The sequence below is a fragment of the Tiliqua scincoides genome, chromosome 1 (genome assembly GCF_035046505.1).
Source record: "Tiliqua scincoides isolate rTilSci1 chromosome 1, rTilSci1.hap2, whole genome shotgun sequence".
NCBI lineage: Eukaryota > Metazoa > Chordata > Lepidosauria > Squamata > Scincidae > Tiliqua > Tiliqua scincoides.
Window position 1 is genome coordinate 171,098,153 of NC_089821.1, and position 19,554 is coordinate 171,117,706.

Genomic DNA, 19,554 nt, shown 5'->3' on the forward strand with positions numbered 1-19,554 from the left:
AAGCTTTATTTTTAAAAAATGAAATAAATCTCTGCATGATTAACTGAAAATCTGCCTTCAATGTTCTATTACATACTAAGATAAACCTTGTATAATCAAGTGTTTGAAATGTCATCCATACAAAAGAAATTATATACCTTTAAATAAATAAAAGCTACTATGTACATAATACTGTACATGAAATGAAAAGTGACATAAACTGGAATAAATTGTTCAGAGTTCTTTTTTCCGAAGGAAAGACGATCTCTTGCCTGTATTGTTAATCAGAAAATCCCTTGTCTTGAATACATTCTCGTTTGCAAATGGATTCTAGTGACAACCACATGATCGCACCACCATATTTCTGTACTTTTTCAAAATGACATTTGAGCTGTCATCAAAGTAGAGCACAGAGATTGCATTCAGCTTCGTGGGGGCACAGCAAGGCTTAGGGACATGATCAGGGAACATCAAATGGACCTGGAAGACAGAAAGGCAGGTAAGTCAGTTAAGGCAGTGATTCTCAAGCTTCTCCATCGCATGATACACTGACAAGGCACTAGAATTTTTCAGGGCACACCATTTGTTTTTTGACAATTGACAAGGCATACCATGCTGCTGGTAGGGGACCCACATCTCCAATAACTCTATTAAAAATGTTTTAGTAGAACTCCCCTGAACTCCCATGGCACTGCTGCAGACTGTTCGTGGCACACCAGTTGAAAACTACAGAATTAGGGCTCAGTCCTAACCAATTTTCCAGCACTGATGTAAGGGCAATGCGACTCCAAGGTAAGGGAACAAACATTGCCTTACCTTGAGGAGGCCTCCATGACTGCCCCCCAACTGCAAGATGCAGCACAACTATGTGGCACAGCTATGTCAGAACTGAAAAGTTGGTTAGGATTTAGGCCTTAAGGCCTTATTCACATACTCATCCTCACAGCAGTTCACATGGTTCCCCTTTTCCTGACCATGCTCCTGTGAGATAGGTTAGGTTGAGAGAGAGAGAAAGAGTGATTGGCCCAAGGTCCAAGTGGGGATCTGAATCCAGGTCTCCCTCCATATAGTTAATTATGACTACACTACCCCAATCCCACCCTGTGAGCATCACCGTGGAGAGACAATTTGAACTGGTTGGCAACCTTCAGTCTCGAAAGACTATGGTATAAGCCTACAGCACCTGGTATTCCCAGGCAGTCTCCCATCCAAGTACTAACCAGGCCTGACCCTGCTTAGCTTCCGAAATCAGACAAGATTGGGCATCTGCAGGGTAACATTTGAACTAAGATTTGGGAATTTGAATTCTCAATATCTGTGATACAAAGAGCCCAACTCTACCTCCCCCTCCCATTCCGCCGATGCAGAGGCACCAAAATGGCTACTGCTGCTTTCTGGGTGGGAAGTTGTGAAGGTCTCCTCTGGGTAAGGGAACAATTTTCCCTTTCCCAGGGATAAGTCTCTGCAGCATGGCGGGTCCTCCTGGACCTGTGCTACCTAAATAGCTGGTGCAGGTGGACCCGTGCCATGGGACAGAGTCTGGGAAGGGGGTTAGGATTCAGTAGCCACCACTGCTGCCAAACACACCCCTCTCATAGACCTGACCCCATCGTTGTCCTGTTCTGCCCTTGGCCTACTCCGCCCCCCTTCGCCTCCCCTACCACCTTACTTTGGGTGGCAGACAGCTCCAGGTCCTCGGGCACCAATGCAAGTGTTTGAGCCTTCCCACCAGCGTCCCCGGCAGCATATTCCTGGAGCACCTTTTACGACTGGTGCTGACTTCTTTAGAGAAGTCAGTCAGTGCCAGTAGAAGAGGTGCTGCGATGATGGCTTGCCCAGGTAAGATTGGGGCATAAATCATACCATCACCCTCCAGGTGATGCCAATATAATTATTGTTACATTAAACAAAAAGTGTGGTGCATGATACCTCTAAGTTTTCTCTCCACAGAACACACTTGCCAGATGTAACAAGGAAAGTTCCTAGGCAAGGATTTGTAATCCTTTTGCTTTCCGTCCGGCTCAATAATATTCACTTTCATCTTATACCTGCCTAGACAGAACACATGAGCCTAACCTAGGTATGAGATCTGAGAATAGGATCTGAGAATAGGATGCCTCGTATTTATTTATATAAGATTTAAATCAAAAAATAAGTAAGCACGGAGGTACATTGCTGTGTTCATGCAAACAATTTCCAAGGAGGTCAGGAGAAGCAGGGTAAAACCATACTTTCCTTACTTCTTGGAAAAAACAAGAATTAGACCAGAGAGGGAGGAGAAGGCCAGCCTGTGTAGTGGGGCTTGGATAACCATAAGGGAGGCAATGTTGAACAGCTTCCTGAAATAAATGGGAGAGGTAGTGGAAACATTTCAGAATGGAGGAAATACAGGGTCTTTGTACTTAAAAGCAGGTTAGAAATAATATTCTGCACATGTTGGGTGAGTTGGAAAGGAGGCCATAAGAGGAGGGAGTTGTAACAGAGAGGACAAAAGATTATTAAAGCCTGGATAAAAACTTCAGCAGTAATAAGTTTCATTTGTTTGGTAAGACTGTTAAAATCTGTTATAGCCATCTGCCCAGCAGTGATATAAGCCTGGAGTCCTTGCCAGAGAACACAGAACAGGCAAATCGGGAAACAGCTTTTATATAACTGTTACCATGAAGAGATCTTGTGGAACCATCATGAATCCCCCAAAAGCAACTGAGTAAAAGTTTAAATACATGCACTTTCTGAGATGTGCAAGAAACAGAAAGGAAAACATTGGGGACCCTCGTATTTAATATACAGGGTTAAATTGTGGGGCGAGTGAGTCCCACTCTGGGGAACAATGGAAAATTCAATCTTCTATTTGATAATTTCTCAGCTCATTCTCTCCTGAAGATGGAAGAATGAAGGAAGAATGATTGTGTCACTAAGGGCACAATCCTATCTTGTGCTGGAACAAGCAAGCCAAGAGGCTTGCGCTGCATCCAGCACAGGATAGGTGCCCAAAGTGGCTCAGCCAGAGGTAAGGAGAAACTCTTCCCTTACCTCTGGGTAAGCCGCTGCAGCCCCAATGGGTGTTCTTGGACTTGCGCCACCTGCTGGGGTGGCACAAGTCCGAGGAGAATGGAGCGGCTTGAAGTCACTCCGCGCTGCTGGGGAACGAGATTGGGATCTGGCATAACAGCTGGACCTCAGCCCGCCTCCCAGTCCCCCACCCATCCCCAGGACTGCCCTCCACCCACCCTCTGCCCACCCCAGAACACCCCCCTCCTACCTCCTCCCTGCCCCTCCCCCAGACTCCTGGGTCAGCCAAGCTTACCTGGGGGAAGCTGCCACGGAGGCTGGATGCAGCCTTCATGCTCCAGCACACCTCTGTGCGCTGGCGCAGCTTTCTCCTGAGGAGGCGCAAACGTGCTTTATGGTAAGTCCCTTGCGCCAGCCTAATGTGCAGTTGGGATGCATTGTAATAGTGTTCCCCAAGTCTGAAAATAATGGGCTCAAGATTTGAAACTTCTCAGCTCATAATTTCCATAAGTAGTATGGTTGCTCAAGAATTCTACCTTTACACCTAAAACTGAGGATTTTATATGTTTATGCCCCTCTCTTGCACATTCCATATTTATTGTACAAGGTGCTCAAAGTCAGCTGTCATGGTTGGCACATGCTCAGATGTTGATAGCTTTAACCCCTTACTCTTGATGGGACTGCATTTGATGATTTTTTCCCCCTATAAATTGGAATGTGATGTATAGAACAATATTTAGGCTCTAAAGCAATCAATCTCCAGGTTCTAGGTTGTCAGGTATGCCTAAATGGCAAGAGGTTCAGAGTGCATGGCAGCTACTTCAGGAGTCTCCACAGGTGCCAGTAAGTTCATGACAGGGGCATGCCATGGGTGGGAAAGAGAGTAACTGGGTGTGTGGGTGAGGAACCGGGAGGTGTATTGGGGGAGGGAAGGGAATGTCTGATAGCAGTTGCGCATGCAAGATCTTATCCCCCATACTGCCAATAAACTCAGGAATACAATATAGCCATCAGTAGTCACTGATACACTTGTCCTGCATGAATTTGTCCAATCTCTTTTAAAACCATCTAAGCTAGTAGCTATAACCATATCTCATGGCAACAAATTCCATCAATTATTATGTATTATGTGAAGAATAATACATCCTTCTATCTCGAAAGCTTTACATAGAAAACAAGCTTATTTGTATTCTCAACACATTAGTTCCTACTCACATCTCTGAGAAATCCTGATTCCATCTCCCATATAGCAGACATGTTAAGACAGTCTTATGACAATGAGACAGTCTAGCCTGGAAGTTATCCCAATAACGTATTGAAAATAAAATACTGGGCCTTTTCAGAGTAATGTAGTCACAATGGAAAGGACTTCACTACTTTTTGAATCGTAGTTGTTCCTCAACACCCACACACATGCTCCTAACTATCACCTTGAGTAATTCCAATATTCATAATTTGAAACAGAACATGTGAGACTCCTGCTGTAATTGAAGAAATGCTACCACGTAAATAATCTCAAGAATGTCTGGAAACATGTTCAAATGCTTCCACATACATAGAGATGGGATTATGCAAACTGAGGGCCAAACTACACATAAAGTGGAAAATCACTGATTGGATCTCCCAAAGTTGTTTTTCTTTTCCCAATTTGCACTTGCAAATGCAGGGGACTCTGAAATTTTTTTAGAGCAGTGGAATGGGGGATAAGGAAAGTGGCCTTCCCATGTGGTATTTTATAGTTCTAAACAGCCCCCTCCCTTGAATATGTTATTAGACTTGCAGCAGGAAAAAAATACAAGTGCGTGTAGTTTGGCACCAAAAGAGTTTATTATCGTGAGAAAGAAATGAAAGTATCTAGTCAATTGTTTTTTAATTTAGCAAAATTCATGGCAACAGTATAACATTACTTAGGAGTCTGATGCAAAATCACACTCCCTTGCTCAGGGAGGGGAGCGGACTATCAAAACGTGATGAAGCCACAGATTTACTCAAGTAGCTGACTCAGGTGAATGAAACTGGAAATGCCTGTTCAGGCCATGCTCTGAAAGCCATAAAGGCATGCACTCAAGACCTCTTGTGGGCTTCCAGAGCTAGCAACAGAAAACGCTCCTCCCAAAAGTGAGTATCGGCATGCTGTTCTATATTCCCAGAACAGGCCGGGTTGAAACATTTATAATAGCCAGCTATGGAGTAACAAAAGCTCTGACCAGATTCTTAACCCGGGGCGACCTAGAAGTCTGGCAATTAATAACATGCACCACTGCCATAGTTGTTGCACTAGCAGTAGGCTGTCAGATTTGGCCAGTTCATCAGCGCTAAGGCAATCACCATAGGAAAAACTCCCAGAAGGTCATTTTTGTGATCCCCTCTTTCTCCCGGTTGGGTGACCAAGGAGCTGCACCACCGGTCCTAAATATATACCCAGAAGCAAACGCCACCAGCACCACCAGAATGCCCTTATAGTTCTGCTATCCCTGAGTCAGGTGCTATCCCAAAATGTTATGCAACTGAGATTTGAGCAAGTCAAATCTCCTGTGCCTGTCCTCCCACAACTGTCACCAACTGTCACTCCATGGGAGGGGCACTGCAGGAGCATTGTCAACCTGCAGATTGGGAAAATTATGGGAAACCACGGTTCCCGTACTTCCTGGAGGGAGGAAATTTCTCTTGAGTGCTTATTGACCCTTTGGAGCCAAATCTGTGGGGGGAGGAGGGGGGAACAGATGCCTGGACACCTGCTTCCTTCCACCCAACCTGCTCCCAGTGATTTCTCCTGCTGTTAGGCTTCAAAAACGATTAAGAAATGTCCTCAAAGCCCTGAGGCTGCAAATATCTCCACCCTTTACTGGGAGCAAGCTTCATCAACCAAAACAGGGCTTACTTCTGAGTCTACCTGCACAGGATTGGGCTCTAAGTTCATATTCCTCGTCAGCTGAAGAAATGGGGGATGAAGGGGCAGGTAAAAGGGGTGCTGTGGCCACACCCCTCATAAGTGTACTCTTTCTGAGACACAACCCATTGTGCTACAGTCCCTTAAAAAGGTGTGCTCCAGCAGAGCCCGCCTCCCCCATACCAGTGTTCTAGTTTTAACAGGTAGGATACAGAGCCCTGATGGGCTGCCAGGCCAGACGCCATGGCTGTGCTCATTTCCTTAATGCTTCTGCCAGGCTGTAGGTGATGTCACTGATGTTACCTGCTGGTTGGAGGCAGGAGCTTGTACCCAGGCTCCAGCACAAATGTGAGGTGGGCTGGATCCCACAAACCTGCACCTGACAAACCGCCACAGGCTGGGCGCAGCTCAGTGAGCGACGTCAGGGTCTTCTTAGCCACGGCTTAACCCGGGAATGAAAATGTGTAATGAGGACCCACCACCCCCAGTGCTCTTCCTTTAACAGGTAGGATACACCTGCCCCATAAGGTGCAGGATGGCCTCTGGCAGCTCGGATCTCTTCTCAATCGGCCGCTCCTTGCTTCCTCCAGTCTTGTGCCAGCTCCAGCACCTAGGCACGAGCAGGGCAGCCCGCATCTCCAGAGGGATGGGGGGTGGTGGAGGAGTCACCTCCTAAGCCCCCAGCTGGTGCCCTCATCTACCTGGCACCCAAAGGTGCCACGGGGGGGGGAGTGGTTCCCCAACGCACAGCTTGCCTGCGCTGTGCCTGGAAAACAGAAGGGGGAATGGCTGTCCAATTCTGCCTCCACTCCAAGGCACAACCCCCCTGAGCTCTTGAGCCTCAAAGGGGGGAAAATGGCACTGGGCGCTAGGGCCATGAGGCGCCACAAGGCCAAAATGGCCACTGCGCTAATGCGCGCTCTCCCCGCTCAGCCGCCTGCCATGGCGACAGGAGGCTGAGGGGAAGGGCCCACTCCACAAGCAGCTGCTGGACCCCATCAGAGATGGGGCTCGACTGAGTGCCTCACGCTCGCTCGAGCTCCGTCACCGAGCAGCCTCCTGCTCCCCGCTCCCAGCGAAGCATCCAACCTGGTCGCTTGCACGCTTGGGCAGCTCTCCTGTCCCGCCCCCCTTCAGGCTTGCCAGCCAATCAGCTGGCAGCAAGCACCTGGCAGCTGTTGGGGGGGAAGCCCTGGCAATCACTGCTAGCGCGCCAAAAAGGTGCGCTGGCATCCTTACTTAGGAGTCTGATGCAAAATCACACTCCCTTGCTTAGGCTGCAATCCTATACAGGTGGGACCTTGGTGTCTGCTGGGGTTTGGTTTTGGACTCCCCACAGATACCAAAAATGTATAAAATAAAAGCAGTTGAAACAAAACAAACACGGGTTGGTCAGGCAGTCAATCAGAACTGCTATTTTGCAGCTCGCTTGGAGAAAAGCAACCCCCTCCCTTCACCTAGGCTGCTGGCTGTTGATTAATCACTTCCGCATTCCATTGTTCATTGAGCTGCTAGGGCAAGAAGAGAGGGGTCACTTTTCTCAGAGCAAACTGCAAAATAGCGTTACTAATTGCCTGACATAGGTTCTAATCATCTGAAATAATCCATAGACTATTAATAGTCTCTAGAAAAGTGGTTTTTAGAATGGGGATTGTAAAGGGGCTTTTTTCCCCCTTCTCCAGGGATCAGCCAAGTCCTTTTTATCTACATCTGCCATCAGCACTGAGTCTAATCTGCGGATAAAAAAACAGTACTGGCATGTGTGGCTTAATGACATTCCGCTTAACAACAGATCACATATACAACGGTGGTCAAAGCACAACAAAGCCCCATTGACTTGCTTCTGAGTAAACATGCCTAGGATTCTGCTGTTAGTTTATGTATATACTGAAATGGAATATTAGCACAGAGTCTAGAGGCTGCTGGATATTTTCTTGTTTTTGTATTGTTAAATCTCTGCCATTTTTCCTCTTTTCATTTTTAAAAGAGAAAAAGATATGTGCAGATATATGTGCAGGATGTATAATGCCATCCCCCAAAATATTTAAATGTATGTGCATTTCCCTTTGTAGGGTGCACTTTCCTAAATGATCTTTAGTCCAATTGAAATTTATGGAATGATGTACTTATGTTCTGTTGATTCAGTTGAACATAAACCTAAACTCATCTAACTGTACCTGGATAGCACCCATGACAATTAGGCACACATACGTACCAGAGTCTGCACAATGGCATGGTTTGTAGCATTCATATGGGCATTGAGAGGAAAGGAACATTCTCCATCACAGTAAAATGCTGCATAACCCTCAGGAGCTATTATCCAATCCTAAATGAGATAAAACACACAGAACATTTAGATATGGACTCCATACTTCCTGTTTAAAATCATTCCTAATTTGTGGTTTGTTACCAGGTGTTCTTTTCAGACATGCATTATTATGGTCACTTAGGAAACTCTGTTTTGTGCGCCGAGTCCCTACGCAGTGACCAATGGCACCATTCAGTGGTTCAGTATAAGAACATAAGAAGAGCCCCACCAAAGGCCCATCTAGTCCGGCTTCCTGTATCTCACAGTGGCCCACCAGATGCCTCAGGGAGCACACAAGACAATGAGAGACCTTGTTAAGAACAAGATCAGGGAAGGAAGAGGGATGTGAGGGTGAAGGCACTACACACATATGATTAAAATCTCAGAATTAGAAAGATAGAATGTTCCTACCTGCCACCCTAAGTCTCGGAAGCTCACGTAGAGTTCGTGTTTTTTACAGGCTTGCTTCTGCTCACTTGTGTTATAATCTGCAGACAGAAGAGTGTTTCATAAGCTTTTCTAGAGTTATGAGCATATATTATTTTCCCTCATAGATATTACAAACATCTTGACAGAAGTCAAGATGAATATGATGGAATGTCCACTCCTAGCCTCCTTATATATTGTCAGCATAATTATATCAGAATCTATAAGTAGCTCTGGGATAATTCATATACAAATTGGAAAAATTTTCTTAATATATTAGGGACCATTGCATATCATGGAATTTGTGTAATCTTAGCAGAAGAACAGTCCTATCTGAATTGTCTGGTGGCATCGGTTGGCGAGGCATCTCACAGTGGCCATCAAAAGCTGGCTGAGGAAGAAAAGAGGCTCACAGAGCAGTCCTATGCATGTCTCCTCAGAAGTAAGTTCCATTGTCTTCAGTGGGGCTTACTGCCAAGAAAGTGTGCATTGGACTGCAGCCTCAGTTGCAAATACCACTGCCAGAAATGTCCAAATCAAACAAAAATACCAAAACAAAGTAAGTATATCAGTAAAGTATGTCACAGCGCAATCCTAACTTCACATTAGGCTGTCTCAAGTCACTTGTGCAAGCTTAGGAGGGTCGCAAACATGCCGTAAAGCACGCGTGCACCTCCTCAGGAGGAAGCTGCACCAGCGCGCACAGGTGCACCAGAGCATGGAGGCTGCATCCAGCCTCTGTAGCAGCTTTCCCCACATAATTTCTGTCAGCCGAGCTCAGCCAATGCAGGGGTCTGGGGGGCAGGGAGGAGGTGGGGAGGAGTTGGGAGGGAGGCGTTCCAGGGCAGAGGAAGGCGGGCAGTGAGCAGTCCCAGGGGCAGGCAGAGGGAGCGGGAGATGGGTCTTTTTTTTTTTGCTATTTGCAAGCTTATTTAAAACACACCCATTAGCTAATATCTGCTGCCAAAGAAAGAAACAAAAACATAATGCTCATCAGTTACCCTAGGTGGGCGTTCAGAAGACAAAACAATTACAGGTTCTTCTTCAACAACATGTATTTTTACAATCCAATCTCTCTGGCTGGTTGCTGGCATTTAGTATCATGAAAACATTTTTGCTTCCCCGAATTCACTGAGTACTCCACCCAAACCAGCAGCACAATCTAATCTAATAATCCTGACAAATCACGGGAATGGGTATTCTGTAGTATGTGACATGACACAGATTTGCAGTGTATTGTTTTCAATATTCCAGAGAGTTTGCAGTCAGAAGACCTTTTTCATCATCTCCAACTTGCCTTATCATCAGAAGACAAATTGTGATAAAGTGGCACATCTCCTCTTCTCGTACATTCTAAGGCTGGTACTTTGGTACATATTTTATGTGCAGCCTATTTGCTGTGATGTGACACACATTCCATGTGTGATTGGTTACTGACTTTTTAAAATTTATTTTTGGTTGCATTCACCTTCTTTCTTGCTTTGTACTAACTGAGTAACCTTTGGTTTTTGTAATTTTCTTTCCTTGATTGCTGCTTGACAGATTTTCAGGCCAATCTCACCTACATGACTTGCAAAGAGGATAGTGTACTGGCTCTTCTGGGAAGTGATTTTGGAAAACACCATAAAAGGGCTCAGGGCAAAGAAGCAGAAATGTCCTACATACTCTGTTTTTCCAATGGCTCTTTGAAATATCTCTACCTCCCATGGCACAGTTCCCAAATGTACCATAGTCATGGCACCCCGAGGTCATGATGCTCCACTGAGATGGCACCAGTGCCTGGATTTCCCATGGACCACCATCTTGAATCTCATGAGATCACACACACTCTCACGTAATTCAAGATTGTGGCACCTGGGAGAGCTGTAAGAAGAGGCTGCTGGGAATATCCTGTGGTGCCCCTATGAGGCTGCCATAGCACACAGTTTGGGAACCACTACTCCAAGGGCTTATTGTGATTTTTGCCTTACACCCAAAAAAGCCCTCTGTAATATATAGCAGAATTGCTCCATCTTTTTCTATAGTCATGAAAATTCTGAAAACAGATGAGTGCTGTGTAGAAGTGAAGAGAAAAAAAAGTGCTCCAGCACACTTGAGGGGCATTCAACACCCAATCTCCAAAAAGCCATTTGACCACACACCTTTCTAGAATACAAAAATACCAAACTAAATCCATATTCCTTCCTCACATTTATGCATCTCAGATGAGACAAATGTGGGCTGTAATATTACATTCCATGGAAGTGGCTAGAGTGACATTTACTGTAGAGGAATTGGTGCCAAAGATCCAGTTTCACTAAGTAGGGCTTCTGTGTCCATATGCTTATTCGGCTAGGAATCAAAACCATGGGGTATTGTGGCTGAATAAACTTTGAACCCAAATAATTTAGGAACTGGAGTCAAGTTTATAAAATCTTCACGCAACAGAAAAAGCTTTGAAGGGAGGGCAAGGAAATCAGATTTGAAACTTCTTAAACCATCCATGACTGACAAAAAATATTTGAGATTTTTAAAACAATAAAAACAGATGGAAGCAAAGACAGTCTGAGTCTGTATATAATACCACCAGTCTGCCTGTATATAATACCACAGAATATTATATGCTTAATTACAGATCTGAGTATGATTTTCCATTGATATCCCACACCATTGCGAACAGAATGAGTTAGTCTTGAATTGCCTGAAGGAAGTTGGCTTTCAAGGTGACATTTACACACGTGTTAATGACTATTTTTCACCGACTTTTTTCATTTAAGGAGCATGGCTGCAATTCCAATTGCATCTAGAATAGCATAAAGTGATAGATGTGGGGGGGGGGGGGAACTCACAAGGAATGATATCATTTCACAGCTTCTGTTATGCAAGATGTTCCCAGGGAGAAGGAGACAATGTTGAAAACTGGCAGCTCCTTGCCTCTTGGAACCACTAGTTTTACCTCTATATTGGTTTAATTATATTAATTTCAGTGTTTAAATTTCATTCAGATAGGGTGGACTAACTGTGTGAAAGCCCATGGTTGAAAGATAGTGGGCGCAGATCCGAGGAGACCCATTGCCAGTCATGGAGCTCAACATGGGGTATGGGAACATTTGTTCCCTTGTAGTGAAGACTCCGTTAGCTGCCCTGGCCTCACAGGATGCAGCGGTGGTCATTTTGGTATGGCTGCTTCTTGTGGTTTGGGATTGGGCTGCCCCTAAGGTCTAATTCTCATGAAAGGCATCAGCTTGAGCCTGGACTGTGTCACTTCAGCCTCCAGACAAGAACATATGACTGAACGCTCCTCCATGCAAAACAGATACACACAGAAAACTAGCATATCAGAGAGAAGGCTAGACTAGAAACCTGGAGAAGCATTCTCTGTCTGCATCCTGATAGGCCACGCTCACCAGCAGGATGGCAATACAGCTAGATACGGGTTTACCACTCCAGTGATATCCAGATCTTTTTTTACATATCAATAGCTGGTGTTCCTGTTTAAATAACATTTGATGCTTCCATTGAAGCATACACATTTAAGAGATAGCAAGGTGCATTCACTTTTATTTCCAACAGCAGAGGTAGAAAAAGGAATAAGAAGAGTATGGTAGATTTTTCTCTGTAAACCACTTTGTGAACTTTTTGTTGAAAAGTGGTATATAAATACTGTTGTTGTTGTTGTTGTTGTTGTTGTTGTTGTTGTTGTTGTTGTTGTTGATAATAATAATAATAATAATAATAATAATAATAATAATAATAATAATAATAATAATAATAATAGATGGACATTGTTTTCTGGATAAATCGATGGCGTTGTAGTAGGAAACAAACATAGGAAACAAACATAGACATAAGTTAAGGCTACTGTGCCTTCAGACAACTTGTTTCTACAAAACACAGACAGTTTAAACTTCAATCTTATGCTATAAAAGTAGAAGCCAACCTAGGAATAGAAGTCCATGTTGCTGCATGAAACATATCTCCTGCCACCTGCCACATAAGACCCCTCTAGGTGCAGTTTTCATGCTCTCCTACATGGCAGTACTGCCTATAGGAAAGTCATAATATTTAAAATGCCTGTCAATGGACTGTAAGTAGATTATGGATAATATGGGGATGTAGCTGAAAAAGCACATGGTTTGCATTCAAAAGATCCCACATTTAGTCCAGGGAGGGCAGGAAAAGACGCATCTAAAATCCTGAAGAATCACTGCCAGCTAGAGAAGATACACTGAGCTAGATGAATCAATGGTCTGAGTCAGTCTAAGATCCCAATTCTATGCACGTCTACTCAGAAATGTCTCATTACAGTCAAGGAGGCTTAGTCCCAGTTAAGTGTGGATAGGATTGCAGCCTCAGGCACTTTCATACATTCAGTCCAGTACACTTGATTATGTGTCTTAGTTTTAGCTTTGTGAGAGTTCTAGCTACAAATGTTTCATTGGCATGGATTCAAAGTTGACCTTCCAAACGTTTCCAACTGATCAAATGGTAAATTCACCCAACCAAAACTGTATGGAGAGCACATGAATTGATTAGATGTGGGTTAAGTTTCGTGAAGCAGTCTTATAGTTTCCAAAGAGTTCAAATCATTCATAGCGCATCGTTGCATATTATAAGATGATGCACTTCCAGAATAACATGGTAAATGTGGGTTAAACTGTCCACTGGTGCACACAGAAGCAACTGTGTAGCCCCAAGTTCAACCAGCTACATTTGCTTCATATATACACTGGTCCAAATTAGTTATTGAACTAAAGTTAACATTTATTTATTTAAACTAAAGCAGCTGGATCACATAGGAATGTCTGAAATGGACCAACCAACTTGAGTGTACAAAGTTGTTCTTCTGGAGATGTGCCATCTTCCAGTTCTCTGCTGTAAGCATTATTACACAGACCTCTCTTCATCTTACCCCCAACACTTGGCATTCTTGAAGAATCTTGAGGACTGCTGGATTTGTTGCGATTCTGGTTTTTCTTTTTATTGTTGGCAGCTCTAACTGATCGAAACAGCACTTCGCTGGCTTTGAAGAATGCGACCATGAATGGTTGCTTGGACTGAGGGCCATGCCTCCCTATAAGGCCAGCAGATTTTACATTGATACTGCGACCTGCAAAATTCAGGAGATAGAACAATAATATTTATCATAAGACTACAATGAGTTAAAGTTGTTTCTACATTAGGGCCTCTTGGAAAATCAGCTGAAAGTGGGATTAAAATATGCAACACAAAATATAGCATTATTTTCCCAGCAATGCCAAGATCCCTCTCTAATGCTTACTCAAAAGGAAATCGCATTCAGCAAAAGCCCTGTAATGTTAAGTAAAAATTTCCATCTTGCAGTTTCTGCCCCTTCTATTGTTTCTTGTCAAGTGTGGCAGTATGATTACTCATAAATTACTTGTTAATTACCCTCGGAAAAACCTTTCTTAACGCCCCTTTATGTCAGCATTTGTTTTTCCCCTAAAAGAAAGAAAACAAGAATATCGAAAGGAAACCTGTAATTAAAGTCTCACCACCCTCTCACAGGAACAGAAACTGACATTAAGGGGCAATTAAGAAATATTATTCAAAAAAACAATTAGCAGGCTATTTTTTTAAATCAGCAATTCCTTGCGACACTCAGCCAGAAGCAAAAGAAAATGGGAGGGGGAGGGCAGAAACTGCAGGAAGGAAATTTTACATTCAATATTACATTAAATAATATTGAAAAGGATGGCACAACTCTTGCATTTTAAGTTTTCAAAGATGTCAAAAAAGGGAATGAACAAAGGATGGCAATTTCAGACAGGCAGCTGAATCCTAACCAGGTTGCCCATCCCTCATGAGGTACAGTGGTCCAAAATGGCCAACACTGTATCCTGTGGGATCAGGGAGGAAGACAGAGTAAACATTGGTTCCCTTACCCCATGTTGGGTGCTGGCAGTCCCTACAGGATCTGCACCAGCCCACTTAGTGGCACAGAACCAAGTAGACCCGTACTTGGGGGGCAGGGCTTGGAGGCATGGGGGGGATAGGATCTAAGCCTGAACCGTCCTCCTGTCAACTTTTCCCCTATCCAGATTTCCCCCTCCCCACCTTACCCCAGCCCTGAAACACCTCCCCTCCCTGGTTCCTGGCAGTCATCCGACTGGTGTGGAGGTCCCGTGCCCACCAGTGCTGGCCTCCCCACTGGTGCTTCCCTTCTCCTGACCACCACGATGTACCTTCTAGCCCGTCTGCAACAGCCGTCTTTTGGACAGCATGCAGGAGGACAGTGCTGGCCTGAGATCAGATTGGGCCATGAATGGTTAAGTATTGAATTTAAAACTGCTGAGTATTGAAATTAAAATGCTAGAAATCTTATGTAATGTAATGTGAACCGAAGATATGCTGCATTTACATATAAGAACTTCTTCCAGTTTGCAAACCTCACTGTGTGAGAATATTATTGTTGCACCCTGAGAATTTCACATCATGATGGCAAAGAAAATTCCTAACTAGCCCCAATTCTCTTTTTTTTTTTTTTAATGAGAAGGATAAATTACAAATTATATATCCCCAATGCAAATCAACAAGAATAAGCAATGGAAGCAATGCATATACAGTATTTCTGCTTCAACTCATAAATAATGTCAGAGCATTACTCAAGTTTCACCCAAATGCCTTAAGTACAGGTACAGCTGAGCCTTCAGTCTTTCTCTGAATAATATATAATAGTGGTTGAAATATGTACATGATTGACTCTGGTTTTGCTCCCGAGAGATGTACATATTTCTTTATAATATTTGTTCGGTCAGGACAGAATAGCAACTCCACTAGATTATAGACTGCAACCCTCTGGGGCTGCTCGGGTGGGGGGAGAGCGTATCAGAGGAAGGGGTTGAAAAAGAATGCCAAAAACAAGTCACTGAAGCAGCATCCGTGAATTTTGAACAAATAAGCCCCCCGGCTCTTAACAAAACCTGTTTTGGCAGCTCAAACACTAGTGTGTCTTGGCATATTAGGTGGAGCCCCTCTTTCCACCAGAAACGGAGACAGTGTCATGTGAAGCTTTGCAGCTGTAGAAAAGGAAAGGCATGGGAGGGTATTTGGAGGCCTGTTCGATGGACAAGTGTTGGTACCGCGATGTGGAATTGGGCTAATCTGGGCAGCAACAGCAGCAGAAATCTTCTGCTCGATTGTTCTATCCAACAAACCTGAAGGGGTGAAATGGTTAAAGTGTTCTGCCCCAGAAGCATCTGCCTTGCAAATGTCTCCTGCCATTAAACTCCATCTCACCAGAGAAAGAACCTACTAATAATCATAGGGGTAAGCCTTAAACAAATAAGCACATAGGCTTCCCTTTTAAAGGCAAACTTACAGTGGCTCTCTGCCAGGGTCTATATTTCTTAGAAAAACTTCTATCATTTGCGTAAATGAAAGAGGCAGTTTGATTTGTGGTTAAAGCAGTTTCCATTCTACTTCCACTGTAACAAATGTATTAATTCAGCTCAGACTTCCTCCTCCTGGCAGCCTTTTTGCAGTAAAAAGGAGAAATTAGAAGTCGCAGCCAAATACCGTACCTTGAACTGACCCACTTCAATACATAAACACTTTTACAACATGTTTATTCAGGTGTAGCACTTTAAATTGGTTTAAGATGTTTCCAGTGACAGAGAGCTCGGCAACGGCAAAAAGGGAAGAACTGAAAAAATTAAGCAACTCAGGACCACAATAAGTAGTAATATTTTCTGAAAAATTGTGATAATTGCAAGGGGTTTCTTTTTCTGTTGGTGGTGGTCTGGAAAGGAAAATATGTACTTTCTGCAGCTTCTAGTTTCATTTTAATGTGGCTTTATTAAATACCTTGCGTTTAGCTAAACCACCTTTTGTGCATGTGTTTAAATTACTCTGAAACAATACAATTCATTTCTGGAAGCAGAAATCTTTTACGTATATATTTTTAAAAATGTATATGCCACCTCTTAGAAACTCAACCAAACCATAACCTTTCAATCTTGCCTAAAAACTTCTAGAAACATTTTCTAGAAACCATTTTCTATAATTTCCAGACATTATTCTTCTAGATTTCTTGGAGTGGCGTGGGGGTGGGCTGTTCTCAAGAGTTTTGATCATTTAACTTTACCGATAAAAGTTTAGCAGCGGGCATTTTAAGAAATCCATTCAATGTCTATGGTAAGTACTCTAAAGATATGTGTAAGATACTAATTAGGTTCTACAAATTTATACAGATATATATTGTGTGAGAAGCAAAAAAGAAAAAAGAAAAAGGAATAGAAAATTCAAACCAATGTGAACTTCCTTTAAAATAATGTTTAATATTATTAAGTTTCCTCTTGGTTTCCTTTAGACTTCAGCAATGAGATATCTATTAAGATCCCACAAGTTAAGGTTTACTTAAGTCCTCAAGGTATACAAACATACTCTAAAAATTAGTCTAAACCCAAACACCCTTTAAACACTGAAACAGTTTATGTGGTTTTCTATCTGCTGTTTACTTTATCTTTTGAACAGTCAATGTAAGCTGTCAGGAATGGAGTTAGGACTTTTTGCCCTTCATCATAGAATTATGATCCAGCACTTCTGATGAAAAATTCAATAATAGTTATTTTGTATTGAAAAGAATTACATGGAAGTAAGTCCCAAAGACCACTGCTAAATGCTTATGACTACCACTGCTGATTTTGGTTTGCCATGGAAATAATAGAATTGCTTAATTAATTTCATAAAATGCTTTTCACTGCAATTATCAAAGCACGTAATTCAGAATTGCATCATTGATCCCAGTGCTACTGCAAAATTAGTGGTTTCATAACTGAAGTCTTAGCTTATTTTTTATGGCCAGGATCCAATGAACTGTACAACTTGTTCCAGGCACCCAAGGGAGTGTGAGGTTTGAGTTTCCTGAATGGTAGCCCCGCATACCAAAAAGCAAACCTCTTTTGAACATGAGGGGCCTTTCAAAAGTATGTTGTGATATGGCATGGAGGTCAGCTGTTCAACGAAGGTTAAAATCCCAGTGAGCGATCTAGCCCTTGGGTACACCTACAGTAGCTCTTTGGATCTTGCCCTGTGTAGTTCTTTCAAAGTAGTATTTAAATTGCATGTAAAGTGTGTTTATTTTTTTTACATTTAATTTCTATAGGAAAAGATTTGTATTCCACATTTTCTCTTTATCGGGAGCTGTTCATGACACAGCTGTGGGGTGGGTTGCTTGGAGAGTGAGAGAGGTGTGCCATGCTTGCACATGCACTTCATCACACCATTGGGAGGCTGAGTGAGCAGCATTGATCACACTGGCCCAAAATGAATGGCTCATGCTCATTAGAAAACAGACGAAGGGGCGGAATGGGGAAGCTGCATGCAGCAGTCTTCATAAGTATAAGGGAGGGCCAGATGGGCTAAAAAAAATCTTCTCCTGCCTACTTGATGCTTTGTAATAAAGGGAGAAATGATTTGGAGCCATGGAAGCTTTCCCCCCCCTCCGTCTCTTTTTATCCAGCAGTGCTGGAGGAAGGAGGCTGCCACTGCTGTGATCCTCTCCCTGCCTGCAAGTTGGAAGAGGATTGAAGCAACCAGCAGAGGTGCGGGCTAGAGAAGTGTATGCGCAACCTCCTGATTTTAGAAATGGGCTATGTCAGAATGCCAGATGCAAGGGAGGACACCAGGATGAGGTCTCTTGTTATCTGGTGTGCTCCCTGGGGCATTTGGTGGGCCGCTGTGAGATACAGGAAGCTGGACTAGATGGGCCTATGGCCTGATCCAGTGGGGCTGTTCTTATGTTCTTAGGGTGGTGGGTAGACAGACAGGGGTTCAACCATTCACAAGAGTGCCCCACCACACATTAACGTGCTGTCCTGGTTGGGCTGCTCATGTCCTAGCTAAATGCCCTAAGGAATTATTCAATGTGCTTTGTTTTCTTTTTCCCCACACTTTTTTCACTCTGGTGCGACCCCAGACAGGGATCTCACACAGCTCCATGCCTTCTGGATTTGCACCTCTGGCTATTTTTCACATAGTTCTGCACTTCCAGAAAAGGACATGAATAGTAAGTCTAACAGCCCAATCCTAAGCTGCCTGGAGCTGCGGGACCTGGCAGCTCCACGGAGGGCTCCTGCCGGATCCAGCACCTCCCGCACTACCTCAGGAGGCTCCTTGGGAGAAGGGGATGCCCGTCCCCTTCTCCCGAGTGAGGGAAGCAGCCCCGCAATGGGGTTACTCACTTTAGCGGCGACTGTTTGGTCGCCGCTAAAGTGAAGGTGCTTGTGTAGGGTGAGCAGCCCTGCCTGAGTGCCCTGGATCCTGCGGAGCTCAGCTCTGCAGATCCGCCTCTCCCCCGCCCCCCGACACACCTCCCCCATGCCCCCGACGACACTTCACCCCTCCCCGGAATGCCTTCCCCACGCCCCCAACCACGCCCCCATTTCCCATTCCGCAGCCCAGTGGTCACAGAGACCACCGAGCCGCGGAACCTGGGCGCTCATCGCGCGCTGGCTCAGCACCGGCCGGAGCTGAGCCAGCTCCGGCGGGAGCCAGGCAATAAGCCCGCAAACATGCCTTACAGCGTGTTTGTGACTGTGGGCCGTGCCGCAGAGGCATGGCATGGACCACAGGATCAGGCTCTTAATCAGTTATATGTTCAGTATTGTTTCCTTCTGTACAATTGCCATCCTGCCATCACCACTGGAATTTTCAGCTCCTGGGAGTCTCCTTGGGGTAAGTAGTCTCCAGCAGCCACTATGGGTCAACTTGGAACAGCATCAGTGATATCACTGGTGTAAGTATGAGTTGATCCATGCAGGTGGATCAGGCCCAGGAAGGGTCTTAGGATTCAGTGTGTGCCACCACCACTGAACCCATCTCCTCCTCCCAATCTGCCCATCCCATCTCCTCTTCATTCCACCCGCCCTGTTCTGGTCACCCCAAATGCAGGTATGCCTCTTCCTCCTTTTTCCTCCTCTTGGTTTTGGCACAAAGT

General features: G+C 44.2%; 1 protein-coding gene across 1 annotated transcript in view; it reads right to left on the reverse strand.

The window, feature by feature from the left end:
• Positions 1-309: 309 nt before the first annotated feature.
• BMP5 (bone morphogenetic protein 5) overlaps positions 310-19,554 on the reverse strand; it is a 61,330-nt gene continuing 42,085 nt past the window's right edge. The window contains exons 4-7 of the mRNA XM_066640867.1: positions 13,507-13,704; positions 8,601-8,677; positions 8,097-8,207; positions 310-459 (exon numbers count right to left, since the gene is read on the reverse strand). Coding sequence (XP_066496964.1) covers positions 310-459; positions 8,097-8,207; positions 8,601-8,677; positions 13,507-13,704 — 536 coding nt within the window. The remainder of the gene's footprint in view (positions 460-8,096; positions 8,208-8,600; positions 8,678-13,506; positions 13,705-19,554) is intronic.